Source organism: Elgaria multicarinata, chromosome 3 (assembly GCF_023053635.1).
Source record: "Elgaria multicarinata webbii isolate HBS135686 ecotype San Diego chromosome 3, rElgMul1.1.pri, whole genome shotgun sequence".
NCBI lineage: Eukaryota > Metazoa > Chordata > Lepidosauria > Squamata > Anguidae > Elgaria > Elgaria multicarinata.
Window position 1 is genome coordinate 13,816,348 of NC_086173.1, and position 25,797 is coordinate 13,842,144.

General features: G+C 45.9%; 1 protein-coding gene across 1 annotated transcript in view; it reads left to right on the forward strand.

The window, feature by feature from the left end:
- MAST1 (microtubule associated serine/threonine kinase 1) overlaps positions 1-25,797 on the forward strand; it is a 76,737-nt gene that overhangs the window by 35,836 nt on the left and 15,104 nt on the right. The window contains exons 9-15 of the mRNA XM_063119326.1: positions 5,377-5,509; positions 9,033-9,100; positions 15,457-15,542; positions 17,038-17,246; positions 21,321-21,459; positions 21,633-21,765; positions 25,266-25,431. Coding sequence (XP_062975396.1) covers positions 5,377-5,509; positions 9,033-9,100; positions 15,457-15,542; positions 17,038-17,246; positions 21,321-21,459; positions 21,633-21,765; positions 25,266-25,431 — 934 coding nt within the window. The remainder of the gene's footprint in view (positions 1-5,376; positions 5,510-9,032; positions 9,101-15,456; positions 15,543-17,037; positions 17,247-21,320; positions 21,460-21,632; positions 21,766-25,265; positions 25,432-25,797) is intronic.

Below are 25,797 nucleotides of genomic sequence, written 5' to 3' on the forward strand. Positions count from 1 at the left end.
TGAATGAGTGTGTGTATGATGTGAGTCTGAGTGTATGTGTGTGAATGAGTGTGTGAGTTTTGTGTGTACATGCTCCTGCTTGCCCGTGTGCTCACATGTGCAATTCCTGATGTTTTGGCTGACGCCCAATGCAGCCCTCAGGGCCAAAAGGTGTTGCCCCCCTGCTCTAAATGCTGCAAAGGTATCCTGTAGTTGGAGTAGAAAGGAGCCACCAGAAAATTCTAAATGTACATTCAAAATACTCCGCAAGTGGCAGATGGGAGAGCTGTGTTGCTGGATATTACATCATAAAATAATACCCAGTTTACATAATAATCACAAAAGCAATCTGTGCCCAGTTTGAAGGAACTCTTTTTCAGATACAAAATGTGACACTTTCAAGTGCTCAGATACCATTACAGCGGAGGCAAAATTCAGGGGCAGGATTCTGTGTGGATTCTGCACAGCTAATGATGGTGTAATGTAAAATTTTTATGGAGAAGGGAAAAAACCCTGAATGTGCAGAAAGGCCCTTACCATGCACAGGCCACATGCACAGGCCTGACTGCTATAATGCAATAACTGTAACATTTTTCTTTTATTCAAGGTGCACTTGACCTCGTATATTGCTGGCCCTATTTATCCCTAATGTGTGCATTTGCCCAAACATTATATTTTAAGAAGATCTATCTTCTTGTAAAGTGTCATGCAAACCGATGGTGCTAAACACTTAATTACTTTATTATATGTTATCTTTTTTGGCACCGGGTCAAGACTTTTCTTTTCTCCCAGGCATTTAACAGCATATGCTGAGTTTTTAAACTGACCCCAGAATAGTTTTTTTTAAAACTGATATTGTCTGTTTTTGTTTGTATTTTATGCTTTTTTTGGTTTTAAATTTTGTATATTTGTTTTTAATGTTCACTGTTTTAAACTTTCGTAAACCACCCAGAGAGCTGTGGCTATGCGGAGGTATATAAATGTAACAAATAATAATAATAATAATAATAATAATAATAATAATAATAATAATAATAATTGTTACCCGCCTCTCCCTTTGGATCGAGGCGGGGTACAACACAAATGCAAACACCATAAAATACATATAATTAATTAAAACATTTAAAACTAATACATTATTAAAAAGGTGTCTTAAAATGCAACTGGTTAGGCCTGCCGGAAGAGGTCAGTCTTTATGGCTTTCTTAAATTCTGGAAGACTGTTAAGTTGATGAATTTCTCCCGGCAAGCCATTCTACAATCTGGGAGCGGCAGAAGAAAAGGTCCTGTGGGTAATAGTTGTCAGCCTTGTTTTCGTTGACTGGAGTAAATTCTTCCCAGAGGACCTGAGTGTGCGGGGCGGATTGTACGGGAGAAGGCGATCCCGCAGGTAGCCTGGACCCAAACCATGTAGGGCTTTAAAGGTGATAACCAACACTTTATACTTCGCCCGGAAACTAATTGGAAGCCAGTGAAGAGATTTTAAGACTGGTGTGATGTGGTCACCCCTAGGTGTACCGGTGACCAACCTGGCTGCCATATTTTGAACTAGTTGAAGTTTCCGGACTAGGCACAAAGGTAGCCCTATGTAGCGCACATTGCAGAAGTTGAGCCTTGAAATTACCAGCGCGTGTACTGCCGTCTTTAGGTCTTCCGACTCTAGGAAGGGGCGCAGCTGGCATATCAGCCGAAGCTGATAGTAGGCACTCCTGGCCGTCGCATCTATCTGGGCTGTCATTTGGAGCGACAGATCCAGAAGTACCCCAAAGCTGCGAACACAGTCTTTCAGGAGGAGTGTAACCCCATCCAGAACCATCTGTCGGGGATGCTTTAGGGTGGATTCCTGCATTGAGCAGGGGGTTGGACTTGATGGCCTTATAGACCCCTTCCAACTCTGCTATTCTATGATTCTGTGGTTGACACACCTCCTTACATTTAATAATGTAAACTAGGTTGAGAGCCCCTGCAGGGTTAGTGGATGGGCATCCATTTTTAAATAAATGCCATAAAAATAAAAAGAGAGCTAGCCTGGAATCCCATAATGAGTACCAGCTCTTCTCCCAGAACCACCTCCCCTTCCAGAGCTGGGAAGACAATTCAGGAGCCTTGGCTGGAGTTCTTGCCTCCATCCCAACCACCAATATCTGCTATCAGGGCTTCAACTGAGCTATGGCTCACTAGTATTGGGCATCTTGTTAGCACCAACCATGCAAGAAAAATGGATTTGGGATTTGGAGAAGAATTAAGGAGGGCAAGATGAGAGGTAGACAGGTCTGATGCAAGCGCTCAGCCCACTGGGAAGGTCTCTTATGTTGCTGATTTCATTAAAAGAGGCTTTCTTTAAAAGTAGGCCTACTCCGTGCCTGCTATTTGGACTTTCCCTTCCAGCCCCAAAACATTTTGGGCCATAGAATCATAGAATAGCAGAGTTGGAAGGGGCCTACAAGGCCATCGAGTCCAACCCCCTGCTCAATGCAGGAATCCACCCTAAAGCATCCCTGACAGATGGTGGTCCAGCTGCCTCTTGAAGGCCTTTAGTGTGGGAGTGGCCACAACCTCCCTAGGTAACTATGGAAGCCCTGATGGCTTGGATTCCTTTTGCCAGCCGTGTTCCAGTGTGGAGGGTCTCAAAGTTGCCTTATCCTTACTTCATAATATTCCAGGTCTAAGCTCTAGCCCTGAAAAGAGATTGTGGGCTGAATCCCGCTGAGGCCTGGCACAGATTAAGCCTTCCCTTCAGCCCCCCCAATCCTGGCTCTGCTCTCCACCATCCGGAGGGCCCAGACCATCCACCGGTGGGGGTGAGGCTTGGAAGGTGCCTGTTGGTTTCCCTGATGACGCACCTGCCGATTGTGGGAAGTGCTCCCTCACTGTGGCAAGTCGCCATCTGGCTGGTCGGGGAGGTGGTTGTGCTGCATCACTTTGGCTGGGGCTGAGTGAATGTGGCGTCTTTTGCTGCGCTTTACATAGGTACAAGCATTGCTAATGTGGAAAGCGTGAGAGAGGCAACAGGGAGATGTGAGCCAGCGCCTCAGCACCTGATTACTCCTCCCTGTCCCCACCCCCTGTAATCTGGATCTGTGTCCTGTTTCTCAGAACACTCCTGCTTTTGATGGGAGGCAAACCACGAGGCCTGCTAAGTAATCCACAAAGCTTTTATTAAGCAACAAACGTCTCTTCTACCTGAAGAGAGTCTTACCTCTTGGAAACGTCCCCCTAGGCAAAACTATGCAAACTAAGCAAAAAAATGGTCCGTTCAAGAAGAATAGGAAGCCACTTCTCAAATGCCTTGTAACTTCAGAGGGTCTGGTGCGGAGGCAGGTTGTGGCATAATCTAACTGACTTTCTCACACCTTCCTTCCGTGCCGTGTGTTTCAGCTCCCGGCGGACCCTAGCATCAGCTAGCTTGTCGGGACGCTCACCTCCAGAAGAAACCTCACTTCCCACTGAGTGTGTAGGATTTGGCCTTGAGGAGATAAGCTCTGGAGAGGGCTGACTCCCAGCTGGGGTATCGCCTGTGAGAGCTTCCTCCCCCACTGGTACAGGCTGGCTGGTGTCTCCTGCCGCCGTCTCTAGTTCCGAATCTGATTCTGATTGATTACCTGAAACACCTTCTCCCAAAACAGGGGCAGTAGGGTTAGACATGACAATCTGGAAGGAAAAACTACACACAGAATGCTTCTTTTTTTTTTAAAAAAAAAAAAGTGCTTTAAAACAACAGCAAGGAAATCTGTTTGTCTATTAAAAACATTTTTCTGTATTTACTTAGCCATCCAATTCCCCCCATTCCAAATCAGACTATATAAGGGAGTGTAGGTAGGCTGTTTAATCCCCTTAAAGATTTTGTGGGGTTTTCTCCTGCCTTCCGTTGGCTTGTGATGATTGGCTGAAGGAAGTGATCGTTCAGATCCTGCTCCAGCTTGATTTCCCCATTTGTGGCCAGCTTTGCCGAGGTCTTTCCCGAGAAGCAGCCTAGACCTCTGGCGCTCTGCAGCCGCTCAAATCGTTTTACAAAATTCTACAAAAGTGTACAAAATTATGCATGGTATGGAGAATGTGGACAGGGAGACATTTTTCTCCCTCTCTCAAAATGCTAGAACCTGGGGTCATTCCATGAAACTGATTGGTGGGAGATCCCGGACAAATAAAAGGAAGTACTTCTTCACACTGCGCATAGTTAAATTATGGAACTCACTACCACAAGATGTAGTGATGGCCACCAATCTGGATGGCTTCGAAAGGGGGTTGGATAAATTCCTGGAGGAGAAGGCTATCAATGGCTACTAGCCCTGATGGTCGTGTGCTATCTCCAGTTTTCGAGGCAATAAGCCTGTGTGCACCAGTTGCTGGGGAACATGGGTGGGAGGGTGCTGTTGTACCATGTCCTGCTTGTTTATCCTTGGCTGATGGCTGGTTGGCCACTGTGTGGACAGAGTGCTGGACTAGATGGACCCTTGGTCTGATCCAGCATCAGGGCTCTTCTTATGTTCTTATGTTTAACATCCCATGATTCCTGATTCACAGTGATCACAGTCTAACTTAAAGAGGTTCCAATCTAACTTCCAGCCCAAGTGGCTGACTACTGCTCCGCCATAGTACGCAAACTGATTTATTTACAATATTTTTATATTGCTCCACATCTAAAACAGACTCCAGAGCGGTGAACATAAGAAGTAGAAAGTAAAAAGATTTTTAAAAAGAATTAAAACACAATTATTAAAATGGTTGTTTTAAAAACAGAATGACAATATAAACTGTGGGTTAAGGGATGCTTCCTGGAAGAGAGCTATTTTCAGGAGGTGCTGAAAGCACCTTGATGTTGGTGCCTGCCTGACCTCTAGTGGCGGGGAGTTCCAAAGAATGGGGGCCACCACACTAAAGGCTTTTTCCTTCTGGACTCCAGTCAGGCCATAGGTCTATGTGGAACCACCAGGAGCATATTCTCTGATGACCTCAGTGACCAGACCGGTTGGTAAGGGAGAAGGCTCTCTCTCAGGTATTCTGATCCCAAGTGGTTTAGGGCTTTGTACACTAGTTCCAAAACCTTAAACCTGACCCGATAGTGAATAGGTAGCCAGTGTAGAGTTGCTACCCCACTGCCCAACTGTTCAAATGCTTGAAACCAAAACCTCAATCACAGGATCTCTTCACTTACACTACTCTTCACTCATTCCCTTGAACAGCCTTCCCCAACCTGATCCCCTCCAGATGTGTGAGACTAAACTCCCAAAATCCCCCAGTCAGTTGGCTGTGGGATTCTAGGATTTGTAGTCCTACACATCTGGAGGGGATCAGGTTGGGGAAGGCTGCCGTTATGGAAGAAGTGCTCTGCTCTAAGCCGGGACTGTTCATGGAGCAATGCCCAGCCCTAACTCTGACCGACTCTGCTGCACTCTAGGAGTTTAATCCTGAGGAGTTCTACCACCTGTTGGAAGCGGCTGAGGACCATGCCAAAGAGGGACACCTGGTGAAGACAGACATCCCTCGCTACATCATCAGCCAGCTGGGACTCACCCGAGACCCCTTCCCAGGTAATGCGACAAAAACCAGCTGCAAGCAAGTGGGCAGCCCTGTGCGTGCATACCTGAGCTACGATACCTGTTATGTCGTGTGACCATACCTGTGTGTGACTTCATGCATGTGTCAGCATGCTCATCTTGTAACTTCTGTGGGTTTGTGGCAAGTCACCCTTCACATTGCCTGTTGAGTTTGGCATTACATTAGCTCCCAAGAAGCACCGAATTGCGTTTTTCCCCAGAGGGATTCATTATCCTGGACCAATCTTACTTCCCCTGCAACATTCAGGATAACCTCTCCATTTGTGTGACTATTGTGTATGCTGGTGTACTTGATAAGCAGTATATAAACAAACAAATAAACAGGTTGTGATGGCACTAATGGATGTCTGGGAGGGAGGCCAGCCAGGACAGCATATTTCCAAGATCTTAACAAAAAGGTCAAACACATCTGGAATTTCTCAGGGACAGAGTTATTAACACAGTAGCCCCCATAAAACAGGAGGAGACCACTAGCCAATTTTGGGGCAACCACCTTGTGTTAGTTAATTGCCGGAACTCTTGTGAAGCGTAGTGACTTTCGTCAAATCTAGCGAGGGTTTTCAGGATGCCTTAATAGTTAATGCTTTGCAGATCTGTGTAAAGGGATCCTGAGAGTGTCTTTTTTGCTTTGTAATTTGTTTTAAAAATGTAAGTGGACACTGGAGATTCTAGTAGAAGCAAAACAAAAAGGTGGACAGTGGAAGATTGGAAGTCATTCCACCCACCCCTGCTGTAGTTGTATGGTTATGACAGGGGATTGGGATCCTTTACAACGAGGGAGGGCAATGTGTAGCCTTCTAGATTTTTTTTTTTACCTACAACTCCCATCATGCCTCACCATTGGCCATGCTGGTTAGGGCTGTTAGGAATTGTCGGCCCAAACATCTGGAAGGACTTGTCCTGCTTTAACTTGAGAACAGTCTCTGCTGTGGGCTCTGGACCAATTCTGGTTGGACCGAAACCCTTTTCTCATCCTAACTGTGAGGTCTCGTTCTTGACTCTGAGGCCGAATTCTTACTGACTCTTGACTCTGAGGCCTACTTCTCACCGAGAGGACTGAATGTTCCTTCGTACAAAACCGTTCCTTTCACGTCCAGTGCTTGAATTGTGATGGAAAGGTAGTGTGTATGTCTGGTGGTGGGGCTAAATGAAATGCAGGAACCCACCCACCCTGAATTCCCCCAAACTTATTCAAATTATGGACCATCTGTAGCCTCCTAAAAACAATAGCTAAAGAGTCTGTCACAAAAGCTAAGTGAGGTGGGGATGGACCCCCTTTCCATACTCTCTTCATAGAATCATAGAATAGCAGAGTTGGAAGGGGCCTACAAGGCCATCGAGTCCAACGCCCTGCTCAATGCCGGAATCCACCCTAAAGCATCCCTGACAGATGGTTGTCCAGCTGCCTCTTGAAGGCCTCTAGTGTGGGAGAACCCACAACCTTCCTAGGTAACTGAATCCATTGTTGTACTGCTCTAACAGTCAGGAAGTTTTTCCTGATGTCCAGCTGGAATCTGGCTTCCTTTAACTTGAGCCCGTTATTCCGCGTCCTGCACTCTGGGAGGATCGAGAAGAGATCCTGGCCCTCCTCTGTGACAACCTTTTAAGTATTTGAAGAGTGCTATCATGTCTCCCCTCAATCTACTTAATTTTAATTTAATCTTAATTTGAGCATGCCAGGGAGAAGGCTAGGCTAAAGCCCTTTTCCTTGACACTCTTGTTTCGATGTGTAGGGATTTTCTTTTAATATGGAGGAGTACTTGGTCATGTGAGGCCCCCATCTGGTACAGCCCAGGCACAGATTTGCTATCCTTGGCAGGGCCTACTGCTGATGGTGCCTCTCCTGGCCCCCCTTACATTTTCTTTTTCTGGCCCGGCACAACAAGCAGTGCCAGGAGACTGGATCTGGCCACCATTTAAATTTCCCACAATGCCCCCAGCCTAGCATGGGGAATTAAAAGTGGGCTGCCAAGTAAGCTTGCCCGGTTCCACGGACAGAGGAACCGACCCCAAAGGACACTTCTCCAGAGCCTCTCAGATCTGTAGTTGGCCCAGCCTAGGCTAGTTCACACAAACATGAGAAGCTATCTTGTCCTCCATTTGATCATATATCCCAGATAGGTGATAAAACAAAAGCCACTCGGATGTATGAATCTGCCTTATGACTGAAAGCGAACATTTTATCTAACGTTTTAGAGATGGTGCTTTCCTGTTTTTGCTTCTTCTGGTCTCAACATCACTCCGGTTGTACCTTTTACTTCCTTCAATACCCTTTTGATTTTTTTACATAGAATTATGTGGAACTAGATCGCTTTTGATGCCTCGAGTCTGAAGTCAAGGCTGACAGATCCCCATGGTCAGGCTGTGCATCTTCCTTCATCTGGGCAAATTGAGAGATAGACTGCGCATGATGTAGCAGACATTTGGGTTGAGTTTGGACGACACGATAATCAACGGAGGGCGGAGTAATAGGAGGAGCATCGAAATCAACCGTTGCTTATTGTGTTGTCCGAACCCGGCCTTGGAATGTTTTCCAGCTTTCAAAAAAGACTTGGCTGTAGGCACCGGGGGCTCTGGATTTGATCAGAGCAGTGCAGGAGGAGGGGGTCATGTAACCCTTTCTCCTTAGACTGGTTTCCCAATCAAAATTGGCCGTTTCCAGCTGTGTTTCTTCCCCAAGGGCCCACGGGGATGGGGATTGCATGGACTTGTCATGTGTTATTTGAGGAGTCCATCTGGCGTCAGAGCACCCATGTCAGTTTGGCAGAGCAGAGGGGCCTCCGAGGTCCTAGGTGCAAGGGGGAGCATCTCACATTTCCACACGAGGATGGTTTATTTGTTACACAGAACTTGTAAACATACATGTTCATGCCTGCAAGTTAGCCTGCACTTTAGTTAGCCAGTGGTACACACAGGGCAGGGCTTCCAGCAGAATGAGAAAAGAGGGCCAGGGCCCCCAAACACTGCAGGGCTGGCTTACCACATTTTGAAGGAAGGGAAGTTATACACATTACCAGTATCAAAAGAGTCTAAAATGACCTCACTGCATCACTGCTGTCAGCATCTGTGTACAGTGTGTGTGTGTGTGTTTGCACATACTGTTGCATTTGTGTGAACAGGGTTTCACGGTTGCATGTATGTTCCAGTGTGAATGTGAGCAAAACTGCACACCTGCCTGCACCCACAGGTGCTTGCATATCTGTTACTAAGGTGTGTGTTAAGGTGCATGCAAACCGCATTCTGTGTTAGCAGTGCATGGTTGTGCCTCCAGCTGCGTCGGCTAGACGCATGTGTCTCCCCCACACACACACGTTGAGTTAGCATGCCACGCTGTGTGCGTATATGTACCACCTGCATGTGCATTAGTGTATATGCATGGCTATGCATATGTCTAAGGTTTCGCCCTTTCTGTGCTTTCATGAATGACAATGGGGGTCGCTAAAGCCTTGTTCCCTTGGCTCTCCCTTTGGCTTTTTCCAAACCCCGTTGTCGTCAGATGTGCTGTATGTGGAGGAGCACGATAGCGGAGGATCCAACACACCTGAGACAGAGGAGTTCACGGAGGTCAGTACACAGGGTGCAGCCGTGCCAATCCCACCCCAGGTCTTTGCCATCTACCCCTGGCTTTTTCTTTCGCACACACGCGCACCCTTGTCTTACCCTGCTCGCTGGTTCTGCTGCTACCGCCCCGACCAAAGCCACTTGGTTGGTGTTGAGTAGGGTAGGGTGACCCTATGAAAAGGAGGACAGGGCTCCTGTATCTTTAACAATTGCATAGAAAAGGGAATTTCAGCAGGTGTCACTTGTATATATGGAGAACCTGGTGAAATTCCCTCTTCATCACAACAGTGAAAGCTGCAGGAGCTATACCAGAGTGACCAGATTTAAAAGAGGGCAGGGCACCTGCAGCTTTACCTGGTGTGATGAAGAGGGAATTTCACCAGGTTCTCCATATATACAAATGCCACCTGCTGAAATTCCCTTTTCAATACAACTGTTAAAGATACAAGAGCCCTGTCCTCCTTTCCATATGGTCACCCTAGAGTAGGGTGCATGGGGGTATCGAAAGCCATGTACTTGGCATTGAGCCCACGTTTCTCTACTAGCAGCAACTGGTATTGCGGGTCAAACTAGACATTAATTGCGCAAAGGGAATTGACATACACCTCTGTGGTTTAAATAGCACCCCTGTAACCTTCAAAGCGTGTTTCCACACAAGGTTTTTATGGTGCTGTCACCTTGCCTCATTCACGGAAGTTTAGGTGAGGTCCAGACTACGATGTCTTCTACTCATGATCCTCCTGTGTTTTCTTCCCCCTTCCCCCTCCATCTTTTTCCTTAACACGGAAAATCCGTTAAGGTGAAAAAGGTGGAACATCTGCGCAAGGCCCTCTGGTTGCTGGTGCTAGGAGCCCTCTGCCCAAAAGGAACCACAGTTCCATGGCTGCTCAGACTCCCCCCCCACCTCCATAGCCCCCAAAACATGCACGATTTGCCTTCATGCAGTTAACGTTGCATCTAGTTTGGCCCCAAGGCGGGGATTCATTTTCGCATGAGTATCTCCTAGGAAAATTAAGCACCTCATGTTTATTCATACAAGAGAGCCAACTGAACTGTGTGATCCTCTGCGTCTTTCCATCAGAAGCAAATCCATCTGAGTTCAACAGGAGCGGAGGTGCTTCCAGATGGAGAGATCCCACTGCTGCCATTCCTTCTTTTCTTACTTAATGGATTTTCCACGATAAGAGAATAGAGGGAAGAAGTGGTTGGAAAACATGGGGGGGGGGGCTTAGAGCATGGGGAGATGCCAATACCTTTTCCACGAATGAGGCAGGGCAGAAAAATCAGGTTGCCTGGGATTGCAGCAAATAAATAGATACGTTAAGATGCATCTAAGTTTATAGAATATTAATGGCAAGAGAGGATCAGGAAGATGGTTATAAATTGGTATGGGAAAATGATATTAAATTTCAAATAAGTAACCAGAGTTGGGATAAGATATGGAAAGCACGGAATTTGAAAACCTTATCAGTAAGGATAAAAGAATTTTTTTTATAAATTGGTATGGCGGTGGTACCTAACACCAGTTAAACTAAATCAAATCGAGAAGATGCATCTAAGTTTATTTCTAAAACTATTTAACCGAGGGCTGATTAAAGCTTTAAAAACGGATTTAACTGCTCTCTTTTTGATGCTTTAATGATCCATTTTGAATAAATGTATGTTACTAAAACCTTGATGTAGGGCAGGATCCAAAGGGCTGCTTAGGCCCGTGCAAGGGATTTGCACTACCCGTTTGCTTTTTTTATTATTTATTTATTTATTTATTTATTGCACTTATATACTGCCCCCATAGCCAGGGCTCTCTGGGCGGTTTACAGAAATTCTAAAATTAAGATTAAAATGAGTATACAAAATTTTAAATCCTAAAACACAAAACATACACACATAAAGCATTAAAAACCATTTAAAAACTAAACATGTGGGTGATTAAGACGTGCCACCGTATGCCTGGGCAAAGAGGAAAGTCTTAACCTGGCGCCGGAAAGATAGCAGCGTTGGCGCCAGGCGAGCCTTGTCAGGGAGATCATTCTACAGTCTGGGGGCCACCACCGAAAAGGCCCTGTCCCTTGTTGCCACACTCCGAGCCTCTCTCGGAGTAGGCACCCGGAGGAGGACCTTAGATGTTGAACGTAGTGACCGGGTATATTCACGTCAGGAGAGGCGTTCCGTCAGGTATTGTGGTCCCAAACCGTGTAAGGCTTTATAGGTCAAAACCAGCACCTTGAATTGGGCTCGGAAACATAGGCAGCCAGTGCAAGCGGACCAGAGCAGGTGTTATATGGTCGAACCTTCTGGTTCCCAAAATCAATCTGGCCACTGCATTTTGCACGAGCTGCAGCTTCCAAACCGTCTTCAAAGTCAGCCCTATGTAGAGTGCATTGCAGTAATCTAACTTGGAGGTTACCAGAGCATGGACAACTGAAGCCAGGTTATCCCTGTCTAGATAGGGGCCACCAACCGGAGTTTGTAGAAGGCACGCCGTGCCACTGAGGACACCTGAGCCTCAAGTGACAATGATGGGTCTAAAAGAACCCCCAAGCTACGAACCTGCTCCTTCAGGGTGAGTACAATCCCATCCAGAACCGGTAGAACACCCCCCCATCCTGTCAGCGGAATCACCTCCTAACAGCGTCTCAGTCTTGTCTGGATTGAGTTTCAGTTTATTAGCCCTCGTCCAGTCCATTGTCGCAGCCAGGCACCGGTTCAACACATCCACAGCCTCTCCTGCTGAAGATGAAAAGGAGAAATAGAGCTGCGTGTCGTCAGCACACTTGCCTTTATGCGGCTGACGCTCCCCCCCCCCCAGTATCATAGGGCCAGCTTCCCTCTGCTTCAGAAGCTGCAGTGATGGGGCTGGGGGAGGCTGCTGTTGCCAAAAACAAATCCAACACCCTCCTGGGCTCACAGAGCTTGTTTGATGGTGCTTTGTTTCATGGCTCTGGGCTTGGGTCCCCTCTATGAGATATTGAAGGATGTTTCAGGTTCCTTGCAATGTAATAAATGAATGCTTCCTCTCCTTGCTACAAAGAATGGCTATCTTTAATGGCTACTTTTTAATTTCCCATTCAGTGGAATTGAAACAGTGAAATAAATGTGCCCTTAACTTGGAACTCCAGCAGTTAATCAACTAAGACTTAAGCTGATTGATCTGTTGGTTAAATAAATTAAAACTTGCAGCCCTAGTTACGTGTTTCACATGTTAGATGACTCCCTTGGAGTTGAAGAAGCTGTTGAAGACTGTCCATTTTGAGTTCAGCAGAGGTGGCAGCAGGGCCGACCGAGGATGGCAGTCCCCATGCTGACTGGGAATGATGGGAGTTGCAGTCCAACATATCTGGATGGCATCAAGTAGAGGAAGGTGCCAGTGAAGCTGGGTGCCATTGGAGAGCGGTGCTCCAGGATTCCTTGCAAAGCCGCAAATAATGTCATTTGTAGGCATGCAGCACCTGGTGAAGTTCCCTCTTCATCACAACAGTTAAAGCTGCAGGAGCTATACTACAGTGACCAGATACAGAAGAGGGTAGGGCTCCTGCAGCTTTAACTGTTGTGATGAAGAGGGAATTTCACCAGGTTCTCCATATATACAAATGGCACCTGCTGAAATTCCCTTTTCTGTACAACTATTGAAGATACAGGAGCCCTGTCCTCCTTTCCATATGGTCACCCTAGCTCAGGTGGAGTTGGAAGAGCATGTTGGGAGGCCTGGGCCTGCAATAGGCAGGTGAGAGGGGAAAGTAAGGAGAAGAGGTGGCCGTGGAAGAAGGATTGGACAAGGAGCATAATGGTCAAACGGAAGAGAGGAATACATGTTGGTTTATTGAATCTGAATGGTGTACTATACACTTGGTTTGTGAACCGTTGTGAGCCACCTCAAGCCTTTGGGATGGCAGGGAAGATATGAGCATGCTAAACGGGAAATAAATGACGAAGCGTAACTGCCGCACAAAGCCAAGGGTGCATCCTCTCCCTCGTTCATCCATGCTTCCCTGAATATGTACTGCATTTTTCATTGGGAAAGGAGCAAGCTAAGGGAGGAGGGATGCACCATGCTGCCATGCAGAAACGGGGATGGAAGCAGCACTTCTGCACAAGTATGCAATGGCACACAGGCCCAAGCCCCCAGCTATGGAGGGCGTGGGAAATTATGGCATTTTCACACGCAGCTGGAAAGGCAGGAAGCGCCACTCCTAGAACAGCTTTCGTGCCGACACCAAGCAGAGGCTCAGAAAAAGGGGCGATGCCGTGCCCACGGTGGGCATTCACCGCCCCTCCCCAGGCTACCATTCCATTGGTGCTGTTTGCCAGCCAAAGCAGGGGCCAGTTTGTTTGGGTAGAGAGGGGCGAGGCCAGTGGTTCCCAAACTTTTTCAGGTCACCGCCCCCTTGGTTCCACAAACTCATGCCCAGCGCCCCCTACCCTACCCTATAAAAACCATTATTCAGAATAGCGGTTTTCAAGCGACCCACTAAGGAAGATAAGAACAATGAAATTCAAAACAGTAACAATTAATTGAATGTTTATTCAAAATCCAATTATTTATTTATTTATTTATTATTGCATTTTTATACCGCCCAACAGCCGAAGCTCCCTGGGCGGTTCACAAAAACTAAAACCATTCAAAGTATAAAACAAACAGTATAAAAACATGATATAAAATTACATTTTTTTTTAGCTTATTCAATTAAACATAATTGATGAACTTGATCCAGTGATATCATCTTTTCAAAGTCTGATAGTCATTTAGCAAGGATATTAGGTATCACATTTAGTAACTAGGGTAGATCGAGTACCTCACTATTCTGTAAATTCTTAATGGATTGGATGGGCTTGAAGTGATGCGAGTTTCCCAAGGTCTGGTTTAAAATCACTTCACATGAGTCTTAAATCACCACGTTTAGTAATCGGGAGTCGATTTCGTTGCTTGGAGAGAAGTAGGCAGACCACGCTAAAACCGCATTCCACCAAATATGATGTTGGAAATGCAACCAGGAGCTTCTGAACCACTCTCCATAGTGAAGGATAGCAATCAGAAATTTCCTTCTGTAACCAAAACTCCTGGTACGGGGAAAAGGCCACCTCAAGCGCTGCTGCCCCATCACTGCCCCTTTGCCTCTTAACGCTCCCCTATGCATTTCCACCGCCCACTTTGGGAACCACTGGGCTAGATGGACAAAACCTTTCCTGCACTCTGGTTGTCTTCAGCTGCAGTCGAGCCCCCCAATTATGGAATGATCTCCCCAACAAGGCTCGCCTGGCTCCAACATTGTTATATTTTTGGCGCCAGGTCAAGACTTTTCTCTTCTCCCAGGCAGTTAACAGCATATGCTGAGTTTTTAACTGACCCCAGAATAGTTGTTTTAAATGGGTATTGTTGTTTTTATGCTTTTGATGGTTTAAAATTTTTGTATATTTGTCTTTAATGTTCACTGTGTTTATCCTTTGTAAACCGCCCAGAGAGCTTCGGCTATGGGGCGGGATATAAATGTAATAAATAAATAAATAAGGTGAGCCAGAAACAAGTCCTTGTGAAAGAATGCATAGAGTAAAGCCAGTAGTAAAACATCCCTTATATGTGTTGCAAGGCCCGTGAGAACTCTATATGTTAATTAAGAGTGAAATACAATGTAAGTTCCCCCCCCCCAAAAAAATGCTGCATGGATTATTCTTCTGCTGTATGAAATATTATTATTATTTAGTAAAATGCAAGACAAAAAGTGAGGCATGCTGGAGTCTAGCCAGCCTTTGCCAGGCCAGGTGGGAAAACAGCCCAGGTGTAGGCTCATGGTTCCCCTCAGCTCCCTGCCCAGGTGCTTCTGGGATAGTTTGGGATAAGAATGAGCAACGGAGGCTACAAAAAGGAGGCTACACACATCATGTGGAATCTCTTAAGCTTCCTGTTCTTTATTGCTAAGCTCTTATTGATGTGACCAACATATGCCTGGCTTGGGGACTCTTCTTGGGGAATGAAGAAAACAGATGAGTAACTCCATAATAGGTCTCTGAATCAGTGAATGGCTCCACCACCAAGGTTCCTGTAACATCAGATCCTAGATGCTGTTGCATAGTTGGAGATCCCCATTTTGCATTTGTAGTTCTTCAGGTTTTTTGCATTTCCCACATCTGTAAATATGATGGAAGAACCTACATTGGCCAGTATGCCTATATAGTTTCAGGATGGCTCTCTTCCACTTCCTGGTACCAGTCATCACAGTGTTCGCAAGTGCTGTATCTCAAGACTAAAGTGCAGGGTTAGTCTGTGTAAAACAAGAAGGAAAAAGGCCTCCGAATAGGGCGGGAGGGTCCTGTCTTTATCTGAACTGCTTGTGCCCTCACACCTAGTGTACCTGCCGTTACAGAGTCGTGGAACTACTCCAAAGCCAAAGAAGCCACCAGGAGAAGGAGACTTTGAAACTATTAAACTTATAAGCAACGGAGCATATGGGTGAGTGAGTTTACTTGCATACTAAGCTCCTTGGACCTGCCTGTCTGGAAGGATCTCTGCTTCTGGTTCAACACTTTAGCTGCAAACCAGTCCGGTTGATTTTCTGAGTCCAGGATTCTCCTCCCACGGTGGTAGAGTAGGCCAGCATGCTGCTCTCCACCACACTCACAGAAAAATGTACGATGCAACAGTCCATATGGTCTCCCCAAATCAGGTGAGTTCTCCCCCACCCTTTGAGATGAAATAATTAAGCAATTTGGGCCTCTTAAGCAGCCATCTTTCTTTATGAGCATGGTAGAGGAAGGGATGCAAAAATCTATCCCCTCTACCATGGGAGTAGGATCTCTGATCTTCGGAAATACCTGAACTGGGCTCAAACAGAGAGAGGGCCTTTTCAGTGGTGGCCCCCAATTATGGAATGATCTCCCCAATGAGGCTCACCTGGCACCAACATTGTTATCTTTTCGACGCCAGGTCGAGACACTTATCTTCTCCCAGGCATTTAACAGCATGCTGAGTTTGTTTGTTTTTAATGGACCCCAGAATAGCTATTTTTATACAGATATTGTTGTTTTTATGCTTTTTATGTTTTTAAATATTTGTTTTTAATGTTTGCTGTTTTAAACTTTTGTAAACCGCCCAGAGAGCTTCGGCTATGGGGCTGTATATAAATGCAATAAATAAATAAAGTAAATAAATAAAATATTCAGGAGACATAATTTGAAAAAGAAAAATTGTGTATTTTTTTTTAAATAAAATTATATGCCACCCTTCAACAATCTTTCCATAGCAGTTTACAATAATAATAATAATAATAATAATAATAATAATAATAACACATAATAATAATAAAATCACACTATAATAGGATTCAGAAATTACGTAATTAGAACAGTAATTAAGACAACACTTAAAAGCAGTGATTCAAAAGTTTATGAACTTTAAATAAAACGAAAACGAAAACCTTGCGAGGCACCAGGCAAGCACCCCTGTGGAGGGCATTTCACAAGGGGGGGCCACCACCACTGAGACCTGGAGGAGGGCATCCGAAGAAGATGTTAGTGCATGAGCACGTTGACTAGGACAGCTCTCACCCAAGGATGGCCCAAGGCCTTTTATCATCTCAAGAGGTCACAACAATGTGGAGAACTGGTGCAATGGATGTATGAGCAGATCTAATCCCCTCGCACCCAAAACCGTTCTAGGTAAATGTTTGTTTTCCAATCCATTGTTAAGAGATTTAAGGGCTCCCTGTTCTCTAATTACTAGAGAACAGATTCTAATAATTAGAGAACAGGGAGCCCTTAAATCTCCTAAATTCTCTACCCTGTTCTTGGAGAAAGTGGTTCTCAGGTGTGCTTTGAGGGAGTGGGACATGATGACTCCAGGATTCTGTATTTCCTGATTCTGGCAAGGGGGATGCAGGCCTGCTGGCCAGAGCCCAGGAAATGCTACTTGGTGACACCGCCTCCTCTGTTTCCTTCTCCTACCTCAGAGCTGTGTATCTGGTGCGGCATAAAGAGACCCGCCAGCGCTTTGCCATGAAGAAGATCAACAAGCAAAACCTCATCTTGCGCAACCAGATCCAGCAGGCCTTTGTGGAGCGCGACATTCTGACGTTTGCAGAGAACCCCTTTGTGGTCAGCATGTTCTGCTCTTTCGAGACCAAGCGCTACCTCTGCATGGTCATGGAGTATGTCGAAGGTATGGAGCCCCAGCACATGGTGGGGATGGAGGCCCTGTGCCGCTTTGCCTAATGGTAGGGCCGGCTGTGTGTATCTAGGGTGACTATATGAAAAGGAGGACAGGGCTCCTGTATCTTTAACAATTGCATAGAAAAGGAAATTTCAGCAGGTGTCATTTGTATGCATGTCACACCTGGTGAACTTCCCTCTTCATCACAACAGTTAAAGCTGCAGGAGCTATAATAGAGTGACCAGATTTAAAAGAGGGCAGGGCTCCTGCAGCTTTGACTGTTGAGATGAAGAGGGAATTTCACCAGGTTCTCCATATATACAAATGACACCTGCTGAAATTCCCTTTTCAATACAACTGTTAAAGATACAGGAGCCCTGTCCTCCTTTTCATAGGGTCACCCTGTATTGGCTGTGTTAGCCATGGTCCACGGTTGAGGGGGGAGTTGTATTGACATTAGGGTACAGAACGCTACAAAGTGAATTTATCCAACAACACATTACTAAGAACATCCATAAAATATACCAATCACCTACTAAATACAGCATTGATCAGACCACAACTCTGCTTGTACACAGGAATGATAGTGGGGGAGGAGTTAAGCACACACATCACATGCAAAAGGTCCTAGGGTCTAACCAGTGGTGGCTCCAATGTCAGTGGGGCAATGAGTCCGCTCTGGGTTCTTGGAGAGCTCCGTTAGAGTTCTGAATGGTTCCGACTGAAACCCGGAGTGGATTCACCATCCCTCTGACATCTGAGCCACCAGCCTCCACTGGTTCAAAACATGACAGCTCCAGATAGGTGTGGGGACAGACAGCTGCCTGAAACCCCAAAGCAGCACTGCCGGTCCGTGTAGCCCAGAAATGGGCAGAAGGTAGATCTGGATCTATGGCTAGATCTCTGCATGATTTGCAGTAGATCAAAGATATCTGTTGTTTAACAATAGCAGCAATATTATACTGCCTAAATTAATCTGCTGAATTGATGAAAGCTGGAGCGAATTTTTGTGTAGAATGAATGTGAGCTCCATTCAGTTCAGGTTCTTGAAACAATCTCCTGGGCACACGTTTTATTCTATTTGTACACCAGGTTTTGGGGGTTGGATGTTCAAATAAAAAACAAAGCAGATCCTGCAAGTCTGATCTCTGCTCAGCCCTGGTGTAACTACTCATTTAGCTTAAGGCGGCTTCCTATCTTGCTAAGACAATTGCAAATTATTGCAGTTTGGAAATTGGCGTTATGTAGAAAGGTTGCTGGAGTGCAATACTTTGGAGTGTGCGCTACTATGTGCAATGTGGGTGTTGTGCTCCCACGTCCTCTGTGATGTTGCAAAGGATTTGGGCACATCTCCTGGATCGTGTGGTGGAACCTCTCAAGACAGCTCATGAAACTGTGTAGTAAAAGACTGGGACTTAGTTCTGAGCTGTGGAGGGATAAGCAAAGAACGTTGAGACAAAAGGTGGACTAACAAGATGCCTCTGGGATGAGCTACTGTCTCAGTGAGCCCAGAAACATGGAAGAACTGGCCTCTTCCTGGCCAGCTATTCTGACTTGTATGCCACAAGACAAGTCCAAAGTATACGGGAGTGCCACATGAACAAATGCCACAGTGCGTATACAATTGCCACCAGGCCTTGGCATGAGTTTGATGTGGTCTACTGAATGAGGGGCAAGCTGCAGAGGAGACTGTGGCGTTACCCACATTTCTATTCCCTTAGGTATGTCTAGTCTAGGTGAGTATGTCTAGAGAGTACGGAATGTTGGACTGAGTGGGTGTGGCTGGCGATGCTGTGGAAAAGGGGGAGGAGTCTATATATGGGGGAGCTGAGTGGTCTGAGGGGTTTGGTGGGTGATGGGGTTTGGAGGGTAGATGTGTTTAGCTGTGTGATTTCTTGTCAGGAGTTGTATGAGGAGTGAGTGAAAATAAGATCATAAGGACTAAAGATTGTTATTATTAGGTTTGTTACTACCAGTATTCTTAAGAATAGGCAGGATTTGAATAGAATTTGAAGGAACTAAAAACTGTAAACAACAATAAACATTTTCTTTATTTTGCTCCATAAAACCACATGACAGTTTAGCTGTATCTCCTGCTCCATTAGTTCATAAATAAACACATTACATTAAACCTTCAGCCTGCTGTATTCACAGAAAAGCCTTTTCCAAATCTCCTTACCTTTCCCCTCTGCTATAAGGGAAAGGTTATACTTCTCTTTTTACCCTGCTCCTGGGGTATTTAAGTGGTGGTGCTTAGCCTGAGGGAGGTGTGTGCGTCAGAGCCTTGTGTGTGAAGTGGTGGTGTCGCAGAGACCCTGTGTTGTAGCCAGGTCTCTGAGCCTTTCTGTTCTTCTCTGGGGTGTGGCAAACCACTGCTTCCCATTGGATACACACAGCCGGCCCTACCGTTAGGCAGAGTGAGGCGACTGCCTCAGGCAGCAGATGATAGAAGGGTGGGGAGTACTAGTGAGCTGATGGAGAACAGAGCTGTGTGTGCCCTGTGGCCTTCCATACGCCCCCTAAGCCAGGGGGCAGAACCTCAGTTCCCTGGGCCAAATCTGGTCCTCTAGGGTTCCGAAACTAGCCCTCTGGGGTTCCCAACGCCCTCTTCCCCTGGCCTTCCCTCAACCACTGTTTGGTGGTTTCCTGTTTTTTGTGCATTTCCCCCCTATTCGAAGAGGTTGAAATGCTTCCCTTAAGACTTAGTTACTGGCACTAAGTGCTTTAAGCTGAAATACGCTGGATTTTTTTGGCTCTGCAATTTTGGGGGGGTGGGGGTGGAGGATGCTGTGCCATTGCCAGTGTTTAAATAAGATTAAACTTATTGACCTCCGTTATCAGGTTGTGCGCCTCCATGGGGAACACAAGGGGGAGAGTGCAGTTGTATTCATGTCCTGCTGTGAGCTTTCCATTAGCATCTGGTTGGCAACTGTAGGAATAGAATGCTGGATTAGCTAGGCCCTTGGCCTGGTCCGTCAGAGCTCTTCTTACATTTTTATGACTGCAAGCTTCAGTCAAAGGATAGGACAGAGCAGTAGAATCATAGAATCATAGAATAGCAGAGTTGGAAGGGGCCTACAAGGCCATCTAGTCCAACCCCCTGCTCAATGCAGGAATCCACCCTAAAGCATCCCTGACAGATGCTTGTCCAGCTGCCTCTTGAAGGTCTCCAGTGTGGGAGAGCCCACAACCTCCCTAGGTAACTGATTCCACCGTCGCACTGCTCTAACAGTCAGGAAGTTTTTCCTGATGTCCAGCTGGAATCTGGCTTCCTTTAACTTGAGCCCGTTATTCCGTGTCCTGCACTCTGGGAGGATCAAGAACAGATCCTGGCCCTCCTCTGTGTGACAACCTTTTAAGTATTTGAAGAGTGCTCTCATGTCTCCCCTCAATCTTCTCTTCTCCAGGCTAAACATGCCCAGTTCTTTCAGTCTCTCTTCATAGGGCTTTGTTGTTGTTGTTGTTGTTGTTGTTGTTGTTGTTGTTATTATTATTATTATTATTATTTGTATCCCGCCTTTTGCCCAATGCTGGGCGTCAAGGCGGCCTTACAAAGTTTAAAATATACATTGGGGGGGGGCGGGGCGGAGGGAAACAAAACCATAAACATTTAAAAAATACACAACAAAATTATAAGACATTAACATAGATGGAGGGCTGGATTATTCTCCAAGGGCCTGCTTGAACAAAAAAGTTTTAGCCTGCTTCCGAAAGCCCATCAAGGAGGGAGCCAGCCTAGCTTCCCTGGGAAGAGAGTTCCAGAGCACCGGAGCAGCCACCGAGAAGGCCCTCTCCCATGTTCCCACCAAGCGTGCCTAGACCCCTGATCATCCTGGTTGCCCTCTTCTGAACACGCTCCAGCTTGTCTGCGTCCTTCTTGAATTGTGGAGCCCAGAACTGGACGCAATACTTTAGATGAGGCCTAACCAGGGCCGAATAGAGAGGAACCAGTACCTCACATGATTTGGAAGCTATACTTCTATACAGTATAGAAGTATACAGAGGACTTCATACAGTAGTCCTCCGTATGAATAAGACAGCACCCTAGTTGCCTCCCTAACCATCTCACCTTTCTCCCAGCAGGCGGGGACTGTGCCACACTGTTGAAGAACATAGGGGCACTCCCCGTAGAGATGGCCCGCATGTACTTTGCTGAGACCGTCCTTGCCCTGGAGTATCTGCACAACTATGGCATCGTCCACCGTGACCTCAAACCTGACAAGTATGACACTAAGGGCCAGGGCCTCTCTGGGGGTTATGTTGCCACGAGGGGCGCAGCAGCGTGCTTTGCTCAGCTTTCCTGGCATTCCCTGCCAGAACTTGGGGTGGGTGGGTGGGTAGGGAGTGGCTCTGATGTGTTGTCTCTGATGGGTGTCCTTCTGGTATTCTCCTTAGCCTACTCATCACTTCCATGGGACACATCAAGTTGACCGACTTTGGTCTCTCCAAGATGGGGTTGATGAGTCTCACCACCAACCTGTATGAAGGTCACATTGAGAAGGATGCCCGGGAGTTTCTAGACAAACAGGTGGGACCTTGATGGGGTGTGTGATGGGGGAGGGGGTTGTGTGTCAAAACCCAAAAACTGTTTTGGGAAGTTGTATGAGCTGAGACTAGAGAATGCCTTGTTGCACTGTGATGCAAGTCAAGTCCGAAGGGGAGTTCTCTCTCTACTTCTCTCAGATTCAGGTGCTAGAGTTACACGTTTACCTACAAAGGACAGAAATAAAGGAAAATTAGTCTCAGTTTTGCTTTAACTATGGAGCAGTTCACCGCCGTCAGAGTGCTTGGTTAATATCTACGGAGGTATGAGATAAGATAGGACAGAACGACGTTGCAGCTGACCTGAAGCTCTCATCTCGTTGACTTGTTTTTAAACGCCACTGTGGACTTTCAGTAGGGCCAGTCTGCCACCTTGAATGCTTTATCAGCAGAGGAAAGGCGTTTCTGCGTTCTGTAACCAAATCAACGCCTTCTGGACTTTTAAAAGGATGATATCAGAAAACACACTGCAAATTGTCATTGTATATGTGGGGAAGAAAGCTGTAGAGGACCTTTCCCATTTCTTTCTTTTTTAAAAAATTCTGCAGTATTTTTTTGTAAGAGGTTTACTATAAACAGGGCCTCGTGTGGCGCAGAGTGGTAAAGCAGCAGTTTCTGCAGCCAAAACTCTCCCCACGACCTGAGTTCGATCCCAGTGGAAGCTGGTTTCAGGCAGCCGGCTCGGGTCAACTCAGCCTTCCATCCTCCCGAGGTCGGTAAAATGAGTACCCAGTTAGCTGGGGGAATCACGGCCGGGGAAGGCAATGGCAAACCACCCCGCTATAAGGCCTGCCAACAAAACGTCAGCGAAAGCTGGCGTCCCTCCAAGAGTCAGCAATGACTCAGTGCTTGCACGAGAGGTTCCTTTCCCTTACTATAAACACAGGGGTGTTTCCAGAGAGAGAGTTCCTAGGGCTGCCAGCCATTGCTCGTTGACTGAAAGCAGAATTCCCATTGACTGTCCGCTCTTCAAGAGGGCTTGTGTGTGCGTATCTCACTAAGTTCTGTCCGCACAGTTGGCATGACCTAACCAAGGGGTGTTGCCCCCCCCTCTGCTTTCCCCCACCCCTGTTGGTCACGATCCGCCCCTTCCCTTGATGTTCTAAGGTGGGTGCTTCTCATCACCATTTTTGCACCCTGTTTTCTGTGTGTGTTTCAATTTTTTTAAAAAGGAGTGCCTACAGTACAAGGCAACTGGATTTCGCTTGTGCTTCCAATTGATCATGATTAGGACAGAGGACCTTAATGCCTAAGTTTTTACTGCTCAGTTTCCTGCCCTCATCTAGGACTCTTCCCTGGTTTCTTCTTCTAGTCAATTTCAAATGCCCCCTGATTTTTCTTGTCAGTTTTTACAAGCAAGCTGTAAAATTGTGGGATTTCCTTACATCTTCAATCCCACCCTCTTCTCTCACATGTGAAGGGGTTTCCTTTGATTCATTGTTTCTTCAAAGGGAGAAGGAAAATCAGCAGTCGAAATTGTCAAGATGTGTGTTAGTTTTGCCTCCCTGTCTCCTTAAAAGAAGGGTGTGTGTTTTTAATTGGCAGCTCTTGCACAATTTCAGTGTTCCCTTATCCCAGCATAGGGGGGGGAAACCACATTTAATTTTTTTTCTAAAAGAAATTGAGCAAGCACCAGCTAAAGGATTGCAGCCCTAGAGCCAGGATCTTTACTCAGACAGAAGTGCTGCTGTGTTCAATGAGCCCTCCGTGTTTTCTAAGCCCAAGGAAGCATCAGGAGAGGGGGTGGAAAGACTTGCTTTGCAGGACACAAAACAACTCTGCAACAAAAAATGTACGGCAAGCATTCGAGAACGGAGGGGAATCGCCAAGGGAGAACTCATTTCACTCTGCCTCAATCATGCATTTTCCTGTCCATATCTGCAGATAAATAAATAAATAAATTGTACTGCTGCTCTTCTCTTTCCCCTTCTTACTAGAATTTTCTGAGGTTAGAAAAAAGAGAGCTGCAACTGTGGGAAAACACAAGCTTGGTTACAAATGGATCACAATGCCATCAGCGCTCTCCATAAAATTCTATGAATGAGGCTGAGCAAGTCAATGATTAAGCCTTGACTGGAAGCACCCATAGCAATGAGCAATATGAATCATTGGGAAAATGGGGACAGGGACAGGACGGGGGGGGGGGAATTGACCCCTTCCTAACAGGTTGCAGATGTGCTTAGGGAACGAGGAAGTATTCCAAGGAAAACAATAAGACTTAACAAATGGTAGTCTGCTAATTTGACTGACTTCAGGTAATACTAGGGTGACCATATGAAAAGGAGGACCGGGCTCCTGTATCTTTAACAGTTGTATTGAAAAGGAAATTTCGGCAGGTGCCATTTGTATATATGGGGAACCTGTTGAAATTCCCTCTTTATCACAACAGTTAAAGCTACAGGTGCCCTGCCCTCTTTTAAATCTGGTCACTCTAGTATAGCTCCTGCACCTTTAACTGTTGTGACGAAGAGGGAATTCCACCAGGTTCTCCATATATACAAATGACACCAGCTGAAATTCCCTTTCCTATGCAAATGTTAAAGATACAGCAGCCCTGTCCTCCTTTTCATATGGTCACCCTAGGCAGACGTATCACCAAAACTGTCATTCTGCTGCTAAAATAAACCAGTAACGTTTCATGTAAATTTTATAAATTGCTATGTGGATATCAAAAGAGGGTTTTTTTTAACATGTTTTTTCTTCTTTCTGAATTATGATTGTTATGATATTTGGGCACTGACAATTACAATGGAACTAAGGAAGTAACCCTATGCATGTTTAGACAGAGAGAAAAAAGTCGCTACAGCTCTTTTTTGTTTGCAATTTGTATGTCTCGTTATATATATTGTTTTAACTAGATATTATAAATTTGTAAGGCACAGTGACTTGGAAAATGTCTCCAATTGTAAATATTATGATACAAAAGATTTCTTGGTTTTTTAGCTAAAGCCCTGAGGAAGAATGCAACCGCGTTTGAAATGCGTAGGCACCTGGCACTTTAATAAACATTTTTAATAATATTATTGTAGAAGAATTCTTGGTTCCACCCTTGCCTTTGGCTATTTTTTTACTCCCCTATGGGGTTTTCCTTGCTTAAGCATGCATAGGACTGTGCCCTAAGTAAAATTATCCAAAATATTTATTTATCTATTTATTTATTTATTGCATTTCTATACCGCCCAATAGCCGGAGCTCTCTGGGTAGTTCACAACAATTGAAATCACAACATGCATCATAAAATACAATATAAAATGTTTTAAAAAGTACAATATAAAAGTACAAACCAAAATAAAATTTAGTAGCATATTTCTTAACATGCACCGATTGGGTCCAAAGCTGGTTAACTTCAATTATGGTACAGAACCCAGAGCTCCCCGAACTGTTCATCCAAACCAATAGGCAGTGTGGACTGTATACTAGGTTGGATGCCTGGGGCTCAGTGGCCCAATCTCTATGCTAGTTGAGTGAAGACTGGTGTCTTGACAGGTGTGCGGGACCCCTGAATACATCGCGCCTGAAGTGATCCTTCGTCAAGGTTACGGGAAGCCAGTGGATTGGTGGGCTATGGGCATCATCCTTTACGAGTTCCTGGTGGGCTGCGTGCCCTTCTTTGGAGACACCCCTGAGGAGCTCTTTGGCCAGGTCATCACTGGTACGTGAAGGGCAGGGGCTGGTCGTTGTGGTCCAGTTCTGGGCTCATTGGGTTAGAATTTGCTCCAGCTGTGGCTAAGGAGCTGGGGTGCCCCTGGCTGAACAGGGTAGGGGGTTGAGTGTAGTGAGAGGAAAGATATAGGGAGAGCGTCATGAAACCGAAAGCAAAGTGTTGGGATGGAGCTGAAGTCCTTGGGCTCAGAGACACTGAAGTTGTTCACACAACAGGCTAACCCACACACCGTGGTTGAAGCTGGGTTGTTTTGAACAGTGTGTTGTTTTGAACAGTGTGTTGTTTTGTTGAACTTAGGGAGTTGTATGGATGCAGCATGTTTTCCACAGGGTGGGTCACCGTGTTATCTGAACA